Here is a 12,367-nt window from a genome sequence, read left to right on the forward strand (position 1 = left end):
CTAATAGATTGGTCGTGGAAGTCTCTCGCTCCATCTTAACGTTCATCCGATCTGTTTCTTAATCAGCACATTTGAAGTAATACTTGTACATCACTCCAGTTGCTTCTAATGAAGAATTAGTTGCTATATTCCCCGTAGTTCCACAGACATTAAATAAGCCTGTAGTTTTCCAAAATATATGGGAATTCTTTCGCCCATTGCAAGGTGTCGTCGAAGAAATCAGGATTAATTGTCAACATTAATCCTGATTTCTTATAATTTTTAGTACAAATTTTATTATCAAGCAGCTGTTGCCATTTTTCTCTTCTTTTTCCTTTGATAAAACTTTATTTTTGCTCGTAATATAAGCCTATTTTTTTATCGAGAAAGTGGATAATCGAATTAAACTCGCTAATACTCTTTCTTTCATTTCTGGCTGATTCGTCCATAAATGATAAAAATTGTTTAGATATGTTCTATGACTCCTGAAGTTTATTGTATTAGTTTCAAAATATTCTACATTTATTAAATATTAGCAGTTGTCTTATCATATATTTATGAGAAGCTTAAATGAAAAACTTCAATATTAAGTTTCTGCTTTGTATAGTGGAAACTTTTTTTTCAGTTTTTATTGATAAAACTTTTACTTAAGAAATAAATGTATATACATATCTATGGTGCTATGGCCTTTATCCAAGATTTCTTTGATGATGGAGTAAAATCCTCCTATACAATTATTTATGAGATCAGATCCTGCTCGATTGAGACACAAATTTACTATTTCCTTAGTTTTTTCTGTAAAGAAAAAAGATAATCAGATTTTAAAGAATATGCAATACCAGCATACAAAGTATTTATTTCTGTGCACATACAATACTGGGTTATATTCAGGTCTTCAACTTTCATCTTCATGATAATAAAACAGCTAAAACTAAGATTCTAATCTAGATTACTACCAATATTGACTCATTTTCAATACATCAGCATACACAAAAAAAACACTTGGCTTAGTGAGTAAAGTGCTGAAATATTAATTTGATTGTATGTGGTTTGAATCCCAGTTGCAATAATTTTATTTAAGCGTAAACATTTTTATCCAAATTGCTACATATGTTGCAGATAATCATATACCATTTTTTTAAAAATTGTAAATATTCTAGGCTATTCCTTTATTATATAAATGTTGAACCGCTTAAGTTTTCTGCTACTTCATGTTACAAATTGTTTCCAGTTAATATATTTATTCTTTTTACTAAATTATGTCCAAATATTCCTTGCATTTTTGGGGCAATATTATATAAAACTTCCTATGGAATTTTCATTCATCAGGTAATAATGATGTAAAATTTTTAAGAGACAAATGAGCCCCCTCCCCATATTTCTTCCCGTAACTTCTATTCTGTTGCTTTTATACAATTTTACATAACTTTTCAAAGCCTGTTTGCTTGAAGAAGAAAATACAAAATTCTCGCTTCTGAACCTCTGAATATTGTACACTTATTTAATTAAAAATTTAATTAGTTAATTTAATTAAATTAACTAATTAATTAAAAATTTAAGCTAGTTAATTTAATTAAAAATTTAATTAACTAGCTTATAATTTTCAATGTAATAAATCCACATAGAATATCTTTCTTACATTTCTACTTTGAAATGGTTTTATTCCATTAATGTATTCTAACAATAGCTCTTCGCTCGTCCATAGAAGTGGCAAAATTAGAGAAAATGCTTCATTTATTCAAAATTATTAATTCACTTTTTTCTTTCCTAAAATTTGTAGACTTTCCTTGCTGATATATCGATATCTCTACTGATATATAACGAACTGTTAAGTCTATTCTAGGCATGCAAGACAATCATGTTTATGAATTCTTTTTGTCGCGCCACGAAATCTGAACTCTAACCGAAAAAATGTTTCAAGCTGCTAAACACTAAAATACAAAGTTCTCGAATACAAATCCGAAATCACTTAATGGCACGGCAAAAATTTGTTCAAAGAGGAAATTCTACCTATGTCGGTATCGGGGCTGTAATGATTGCGGTAATCCCGAATCATAAGAAAAAAATTCGCAAATTGACACTCTTCCAGTTTTTAATTTTTCCCTTCTACTAGGCATTCTTTAATTATTCCTCTTAAATATCCACATAGAGAAATCTACGCTTATTGTATATTATTACTTGTTAAAATAATTTATTGAGATAAGAATAATAGTTTATCAGTACAAACTCAGCTTCGGACAAAGTTTTAAGTTTATACTACTACGTTTATTATGAATACACATGAATAAAGGAATATTAAAAAAACACTGGTTCGTTAATACTATAAAAATATAGGAAATTTAAAAGTTAGATTGTTGGTTTAATCAAAGTTAACATACCTTTATTCTTTAACCTCTTTTTTGGCATTTTTCGTTTTTTATTTCATGCACCGACATTGTATATGTCTCAAGAAAAAATATTTTGTAAGTGTGAATGCTTCGTTTCAGTATATTCTTTTACGTAATTGAAGCACCAATTCTTTTATTATTACTTCAAATGATGGACTGAATTGAATCATTAAACACCAAGTATTTTTAGCGTATATGATTTAAAAGAAATTCGAAGATAAGGTGATTTCATATAAAATTGATTTCATTTAGGCATTTTGAATTTAAGTCAGTCGTACTTTTAAATCGGAAGAGATCCTTCTAAAATTAATCATCTAAAAATTTTTAATAAGGTTTGTGATGATTTGGTACGCCTATCAGTAATGTAAAAATATAATAAAATATAGCAAAAATCTTCAATTACGGCTGTATTGTTTCTATTAATACTATCTATTAGATTGCATATTCCAAACTTCTGTGTTTAAAAAAGAAAAAATGACACCTAAATCTTCATTATAAAACTCTTTTTTAAAGTTCTTGTGTAAGGTTTGTGCTCTTAATCTTCGTTGTACTCAAAATTGATGTGTTAAATATATAAAGTAAAGTAATATCAGTGGATAAGTTTTTCACCATATCGCAGAAAAGTTTAAAATGTATGGCAAGCTTCTATTTCTTGAAATTAACGTCTCCCTCGTTTCGTTTTTTCGCCAGTGGTAAGTTGATATAGTAATATTAATTACTATTCAGGTTTACGAGAGTCATTAAAAATAATCGAATGGAAAATAATTCCAATCCTGGTTTCCGTAAAGAGACATAATGCTTTATTTTGTCCTGCTTTCTATCGTTTGATATAGTATTTTAAATATATGCATTCTATTAGAACAATTTATAATCTTGAAATAATCACATGTCAGCGCATTTTATTTTTTACTCGTACTTTCAATATCTATGGTTTAATTAATTAAAAAGAATAGATAAGCATTTATTTTGGGGACTTGGATTAAGAACATTTTTTAAGTTAGTCTTCCGATTTCTTCCTGACTACAATCGAATTCACCTAGATAGTTCTTCCATTTAAATTAAATTTTTATTGCAAGTGGCAAAGGAATTTTTACTATCGGTTCACTTCTAATTCAAAAACACTTTATATTCGTGCTCATTACGAAGACAAAAATGATTCATTAACAAATCTTTAAAAAATTTCAGCATGTTTTGGGCGTTTTTGAATATAATTTTGAATATTTTAATACATACCATCAATACTTCCTTTCCTTTTCATTGCTGTTACATTTATAATATTAATAGAATCCTCTAGGAATTGTTGCAATAGAGAATTCAGAACAAGGATGGACTCTGTGGAACAAGGATTAAAAACATCACCGAGACAAGATGAAGCTTTAGAAATATCCCTGAAGCAAATGAAAAGCATTGGTTAATTTACAAGAGATTATTTACAATTTTACAAAAGTAACTATGTTTGTTATTTAACACAAAGCTGCATATTATTTTATGCTTTTTCTTGCTCAAGATACACAATAAATTACAAAATAAAATGCACAAACGCAAAAAAGGACTCACCCAGATTTAATTTGCAACCGATCTGCAATCTTATGCAAAAATTAAAAGTACCATTTTAGAGATAGTAATGAATACTAAAAGATGCTGCCTAAAATTTTCGCAGAGGTTGTCTACGTATTTAAAATTTACATAGAAATTTTCTACCGCAACATTTTTTTTTTGAAGTCATGAAAAGATTTCAAACAGAAAAAAAAAACCCGATGTACAAATTTAGGTTTATGCACCATGATTAAATTTTTTTGGAGATATTTAACATTTTTTATTAAGGGTTTGGTTTCATATTTAAATGAGTAAGATTTTGATATTCTCTGGACATCGTTAATAATATTTTTATCATTCTTTTAAAGAATCTTTAAAGTTTCAATATACAAGGCAATACGGTTTGCTATTTCTATTTTTGACAAGATATTTATAGTGAAAGTTTTAGGAGAATTTTGATTCTTTTCATAAGTGAAATATTCAAGTGTTTTGAAAGTTTTGTTTCAATTGCACCTGAGTCTGATTCTCCATTTCGCTAAAAACAATAAAAAGGAAAAATTTGTTGTATGTGCAAAAGACATAAAATTAAATATTTTATTTATGAATTAATTATAATTACAACTTTATTATTTAATTATAATTACATCATAATGTAAATATTAATCATAATTACATCATAATGTAATTATTAATCATAATTACATCATTATGTAATTATTAATAATTATAAATTCATTATGCTTTAATTATTGATTATAATTACAATATTATTGTAATTACAAATTTATAATTTAATTATACTTACAATTTAATTTACAATAATTATAATTACAGCAAATTAATCTTATGAAATTTGGAACTTGGGTAAGAAGTATTGTACAGCTTAAACGAACATCAGTAAATTTAAATAAACCCAAATTGCCCTTTTCATATTAGAAATTTGTTATCCATAAATTATTAAGAGAAATAAATTGTCAGAATGCTTGTAAAATTAAATAGTTAAATCCTGTAAAGCAATAATTACAAAATGAAATTCTCATTTTTTTGTCAGTTTTTTATATTCTGCAAACGGCATTATATGAGCTGACGAGTAAAATTTCTACCTTATTACAAGGACAAAGACTATCCTTCATGTTTAAAAGAAGCTATTGTTAATAAAAAAAATATGAAAATGGAATTATTTTTTACTTTGATTTCATATTCTTTGCTGCTGATAAATATATTTAATATATTTTTATATTACAGCAATGCAAAAAATTGTATTTGTTTCAAGGAATACATGATCTGCAATATTTCAATGTCAAATAAAATGCTGTTGATATTTTTAAATTTGTGAATGTGCCTCTAAATGCATCGTTTTAAGAGCAATACAGAAAACTTAGTGAAATGGGAAATCTACTTGAAGCTGAAATTTTGCATGTCCCCATAAAATGGCCTTTTTCTTCTATTTATTCTAAAATTTAAATATGTTGCAATTTATAAAAAAATTTAAATGCTTATTTTGTAATTTTTTTCACATATTAATAATTATTTTTTCTGTTAAATATGCATACAAAATGTGTAGAATACCTTATATTTTCATAAGAAAAAGAGTTTAGGTTAATGATATTATAAGTTAAGATATGAATAAAAGTTCAAAATTTAATTTTAACATTAGAAAGTCAAAATTTTGTTAACCCATAATTTCGATACGAATAGACTTAAACGAATGAAACTTGATTTCCGGGAATTACTTTTGATGCATATTTAAATTTTGATAAGAAAAATGAGTTTTGATATTCGCAATGTTGAAGTTTGAATTTATTTTAATATATAAACGGCTTTTACGAAATTTTTAAATCAAAAACATTTAAGAATACATTAAACTCTTTCAAATGACATTTTGTTTATTGTACGATGAATGATGCAAGAATAAAGCTGGATGGCCCCTATTTTTTTCCACGCCTTACATAGCTCAATTTGACCAATATCACTTAATTCTAAACTGAATTCAATGATCAAATAAAATTTGACGAATTGATACAGTCTGTTTAAAGTAAACAAACATTTCTTTGTCTTAGTTTAGTTCATAACCGGGTAAGAATTGCTGCATTAATTTTTTTAACATTGGTTAAGCATAAAAGAGATACTATATTAAAAATATATGACTCCTAATTTCCTAAATCTTATATACTATTATAATAGAAAAAATATCTTTCAACATGAAATAACTATTTCATGATTAACTTCATAAATAAATGAAAAGAGATAATAGAGACAGTGGTCTTAAAATAGCGTGATGTGTTTGAAACTCGATTTAAAAAAATTGTTCAAATATACCCAAATTTCATCTATTTGTCATTTTCTAATCATGGTATTTTATGCTGTATACGTAGTTAACAAAGTTAGTTAGCTGGAACAATTTGAAAAAAAAATCAATTTTCCTCCACAAATTTCATTAAGGCATCTTTGATGCATGTATTTCAATAAGTTTATACTCTTAAACTTAAAAAAGCAATGCGTATGTGTGTGAAATATTCATGCAAATCATAGGATTTCTCATACCGAATTATGAATTCAGTAAAAGAGCAGCAATTTTGTAAAAAATAGGCTAAGCATTTCGTCGCAGATGTCCACTGCGTTCCTGAATTTTTATTGTGATTATTCTTAATGGCGGTGAAAATTGTGATTTATAAAGGTTAACGTTGATAATCTAGTCTCCTTGAAGGATAACATAATGCTGCAAGTTTGACAGGAGAAATTGAATTGTTGTGCTCTGCGATTAAGCATGTAAACCAAAGCATGCAATGTTTTGGAATACTTGAGAGAACAATCCATTCAGCCATATCTATTAATGACTCTAAAAAAAATTTTAGTGGATATTTAGATTTTAATAATTATTTAAATTAACTAATTGAATCTGTCAATTGCCTCTGCAGCGAAAATGGAATAATCAGAATAAGTGAAGACCAAATTTAATTATATTTGACTAAATAGACTTTCGACAAATGAATTCCAAGCACCTCACGTTATTTCATAGTTATCTTGTATTTAAAGATTATATTGAATTTTTTTTAATGTAAACTTTTCTCTATTCACTATTTCTTTAATTATTCACTCAAATTTCTAAACATATTAATTCAAAGTACCAGAAAATATTGGTAATCTAAAGAAAATTTACAAGGTTGAGTTAAAAATTACAGTAACTTACGTCAGAATAGGTTGATTTGTCTTCACTCCATTTGAAAGCATCAGTATATAATCATATATCCCCTGTACACAGTTGTCAAGAGAAGAATTTTGGATCATGTAGATGCACATTCTTGCAAGTTTCTTAAAGTGAGCTTTCATCAAAATTAAATACAAGAAAAATTGTTATTTTCAAAAATCTAACGAATTGCTATATTTTATTTATTTATTTAAGATCGAAAACGCTTTTAGAATTAAATAATTGTTTAAATAAAAGAATTAATATATCAGTTTTTAAAGTGGGCTCAAAAATATTTTTAAACATTTCTTCTAGCTTCGTACAGATTTCTACCCCAGATAGATTGTCCTGAAAATTTGTGATTATGAATTTTAAAAATTAAGTTTAGTTTAAATGTAAACTAAACTTTTGAAATTCTATTGCAAAATTTTACCGAAGAGAGAGAGAGAGAGAGAACAGAAGGAGAATTAATAAAAATATGTTAATAAAAAATTCGGCAAAATTTTTCAGAAAAAAATATTAATAACATATAATTAAACTAGCCCTTTTTGGCCACCAGCTTGTCCGCTTGGATTATATAATATTAAGATAGAATGCACGTTTTTAATTAACTTTGTTATTTGATAAGATCTAAAAATATGAATTAGTTGAATTAGTTAAAGCAAAATATAACGCGCGCAACTTCAAAATAAAAGCAGAAGTGAAATTCCAATATCGGAATTCGATTTCGATATTTCTCCAATGAAAGCATCATTTTTTTCATCTTAATTTTGTAATGCCAAAAGCCCATGATTGAATATTTTAATGGAGGAGTTTAAATTACAAAATATAAAAATTAAATTGTTAAAAAATGTGTATTGCATTTAAAAAATTTATTGAAGGTGGAGAAAACATTGTAGAGAAATTAAATGGATATCATTAAATGAGTAAAGTGTAAAGTTTTATAATAATGCAAAAATTATTTTGGTGAGATAATAATTTTTCCAGATATGTTAATCAATTTATAGAAATAAGATATAAAAATAATCTATCTGGCATTGTTAAGTCTATTTTCGCGCTCGATTAATGCGCTCTTTTATACGCCTATTTTTTAAATTTAGTTAGTATCTCATTTCATATGAGTAAATATTTATCACCCTATCAGAGTATTTCTAATAAATTAATTAATGAATAATTCAACTAAAGGCAGCTGTTTCAATGAAAAGATCTGAAACGTTCGCATCGTTATTTGTTTACATTTAATTATTGCCAATTCACAATATTTACTAAGAGCGATTTTTGTGCCACATATGCTCGCGTTTTATAAACTAGATATAACTTACTATAATCATGTCAATCTCTTAATTTTTGTAAATTTTTCCAGGCAAAAGTATCACAGCAATTAAATTATTTTAATAGTAAAACTTATCATGAAATTCAACATTAATTCCAATTTATACTTTGAGTCTTATTTCATTCATAAGAGAGAACTTTTTTGAAAGTATAAAGTCAAAAAGGAATTTAAAACAAATAATATTTAGATACTTCCATGAAAAAATTTTATTCTTTCATATTAAGTTACTTAATCATCTATGTGTAAATGCTATTTGCTTTATAACATTCTGAGTGAATTTTACGGAAAAGATATTAATCAATTTTAATGTAAAGATAATCATGCTTTCTAGATCTCCCTCATATAAATTTAAATCTATTCAGAATATGTGATTTCAAGAAAACAAAATTCTTTACAAGGTAGCTTTAAATATAATCTGAAGGGACTTTATAACTAGGGGTTAAATATCACATTTTCAATAAAATATAAAATTTGAAATATAGTGGATTAAGTTGATTGTTACTAATATAATAATAAGAATACAAAATAATACTAAACATCTCACGAAATATTATATATATATATATATATATTTCAGACTTTTTTTAACTATTGATAGATTTCTTCCGAAGTTTCCATTCTGAATAATTTTTGTTAATAGCCCAATCTCTTTGAAAAACTGCAGGTAAGCATAATATCTTTAATATTTTCATTTTCTTTAATATCTAATAAAAATAACCTTTTGTTTCGAGAATGTATTCTCATTTTCATTTAATAATATTTTATAAAGCACACATATTTATGGATTCTACATGATTTTTCTATTCAATTATAACGTTTACGGGTAATTAAATTTAATTTAGAAGTTTCAAATTATAGTAATTTGATGCATATACAACATAAGCGCAAATAAGCTAAGTGATTAAAAATTTAAATGCTTATAATTTCTTTAATTAAAAATAGAGTTAATAATTTGTTATGATTAAACACCTCTATTTGAAATGAGATTGAAGAAAAATAACATACCAGGAATTCGAAATGCTTCTTTTCGATGAAAGCTCGTCTTTCTTTCTCGTGTGTATGCCGTTCCTAGAGTTTAAGTCATGATTAAAAACATCTCAGAAACCAAATATTAATGTACTAATCCAATTTCATAATTGTTCTTAATTTGCTATATATAACTAAATACCTTTATTTTACAGAAAAAGTAAAAAGATCATTGCTTGCATTAAGTGAAATGAATATAGAACTTTTATTACCATTTACAAGTTTTTGCATATTCCATTTACTAGTAAATAACAGAATGATTACGAACAAATCTTTACCAGTACATAAGTTTCTAGAAAGAATGCCGTTCAAGGGAATGGTATGAAGAAACTAAGGGCAGAAAACATTTTAATATATCCGCTGTTGAATAATGAGGAGAGAAGCTATTATCTATCATAAATACAGTTATAGGATAAAATTCTGAATGAAAATTTTCAGAATCAACATAAGATATCGACCTGATTGAAATGTACTGTGATTTGAATGCTCTTTTGTACTTTGACTTGAATAACATACATCTTACTGTAATATAATATAATGAAATGATAAAGTGGTAGCTCAATAGTAGATACATTAAATGATAGTACTACTACTTATTTACTATATGATAATACTATTCAAAATCTATTTTTCTAATTTACTCCTGTTTATCTATTTAATCATGGAGTAACAGACTGTTGCTTCAATGCGGAAAACCAAAATTTCCCTACTTCTTCATTACCCATTTTTGTACCTGTCTACGTGATAGGCATTTTTTGGATAACGAATCCAAAGCCATAAAATTGCTATTAAAGACTTTTGACCACATTTTGATACTTTCAGTGATAATTCGATACGACAGCTCTTCAGTGCTATTCACCATCAATAAAACACAAAATTTCATTGTGAATGAAGTCTCCGACCAATAGAAAATTTCAGAAACAAAATGAATTGTTTTGCTTTTTTGACATTCTTCTGGCCTTATTTCGGATCTTTTCACTTTTCTTGTCTCTGGTAAGCGCTGTTGTTTTCGGCGAAGCAGGAAATATCCCTTTGCCATTTAGGGCTTTTACACTGTAAAGATAATACTCCAAACGAAAAGTAGATCTTCCTATTGGTGATTTCCGAAATTTAAACGTAGTAAGGGTTCTGTGAAAGATAGTTAATTGTTTTTCAAATCATTTTTCAGAGTATATTTTAAAACGCCTATATCCAATATTTCATTCAAATTCCTGGAATAGCATGATCTCTAAAGCTAATATATCGGTCTTTATATGTATACTTATTTATATATAAAAAAATCCCTCTATATACATCAGATAATAAAAATTTCAGAAGGAGAAGATGTTGTACCTTTGACCGATTTTCAGTATTAATTTTTTATTGGTTTTCTTGTAAATTCACAACTGTGAATGCTGATCTCAACTCTGCTTAGTTTTACAAGCAGTATATATTAGTTTTAAATATTTTTCTATTACTTTTTTAGACCCAAATTTATATTTTAATTATTAAATTATTTAAATTTTCATTTAATTGCTTTAATTATTTAATTATTTTTTAAAGTAAAAAATTATTTATTATTTTTATAATGACTAATAATGTAGATAGCGTTAAGCTTTGAACGAGGGGTGTTTATCCTGTTCTTATTATTAAAAAAACATAAATGAGAACAATATTTTTATTCATATAAAATGATAAGATAATGATATTATACTTATAACTTTGATTAAATCTCAAGTTTTTATACATAAAAAAAATCAAGTTATTTACAAAAGTGTTGGTCAGAAGTGCAACATTATAAACTTTCACATTTGCATGTCTTTGGTTCCTTTTTGCTTAGGAATTGAAAAATCAGTTTGCATAAAATAAGACTATTAGTCTTTCTTAAGTATGCACATAATAATATCATTTCTTAATTACATAAAAAAATTCTCTGAGGCAAAAGTTGTTTGTAATACCTCCTTTTTAATAGTTAAATCAGATAAATGTTTTTATTCATCAAAGTAAGCATTTCTTAAAATGACAACAAATTAAATTAAATAGTTGGTTGTTAACAAACTTTGTACTAAACGAAAAAAAATTTGCAATTTTTGTCAACCGTTCCCAGTACAGATGAACGAGGTCAAAGATGCAATCGTCCAATGGAACAACACAATAACCCTATGCATCTTATGAAGAAAATCTTACGAAATTCATGAAAATTGTACTTCTGAAGGATTTGGTTATTACTCCAAAAGGAATTACAATATTTTTTAAATAATATTTAAACATTCTACAGCGCTCATAGCAATATAGTTCGTTGTATCACTTTTTTTTTATTTTTACGATCTTTCAAATCTGAAGATCAGCAAAAAATTTGCATTTAGATATCTAGTTAAAAATGTCAGAAAAAAGAATGGAAAGAAACTCACCAGCCGCCACTTGTCGCCTATGACGTAAGTTGTTAGCTGCACTTTTTGATAATGTATTGCACGGTTCATTGTAGTTGTATTTCAAATTAGGTGCAAATGTAGTTCTTATCTGTCTATACAGCATCGCATTTATAAGGGTCTTGTTCTGCGTTACAGGGAATATTTGACTTGAGTTTGTAGAAATTGTATACAAACCTAAAATATTCTTCTTTCCTGCAATTTAATTTTCAAATTAAATATCATTAATTGATATGTAATCCGCCAAAATCCAAAGTTGCTCATCATATTTTTTTAAAATAACTGAATTTGTTTCTACAAATCTTTTAACTTTATCGATAAGTAGAATCAATAATAATACCCCCCCCCCCCAAGTATAATTATGCCAAACAATATCAAGAATCTCTGAAAATAAAAACAAAAAGTGTTTTATTACGTCTGTTTATATGATGTGCAAATATTTCTTATAGGTCTCTGAATAGTGTTGATACATATATTTAATAATTCAATATAATCTAATTAAAAATAAAGT

The 12,367-nt window shown here is 26.4% G+C and overlaps 1 protein-coding gene across 1 annotated transcript in view; it reads right to left on the bottom strand.

Annotated features, from left to right (window-relative positions):
- LOC129975507 (uncharacterized) overlaps positions 1-12,367 on the bottom strand; it is a 57,434-nt gene that overhangs the window by 28,628 nt on the left and 16,439 nt on the right. The window contains exons 8-12 of the mRNA XM_056088569.1: positions 11,839-12,051; positions 9,428-9,490; positions 7,093-7,225; positions 3,600-3,754; positions 648-774 (exon numbers count right to left, since the gene is read on the bottom strand). Of these exons, the coding sequence (XP_055944544.1) occupies positions 648-774; positions 3,600-3,754; positions 7,093-7,225; positions 9,428-9,490; positions 11,839-12,051 (691 nt within the window). The remainder of the gene's footprint in view (positions 1-647; positions 775-3,599; positions 3,755-7,092; positions 7,226-9,427; positions 9,491-11,838; positions 12,052-12,367) is intronic.

This window comes from Argiope bruennichi, chromosome 7 (assembly GCF_947563725.1).
Source record: "Argiope bruennichi chromosome 7, qqArgBrue1.1, whole genome shotgun sequence".
NCBI lineage: Eukaryota > Metazoa > Arthropoda > Arachnida > Araneae > Araneidae > Argiope > Argiope bruennichi.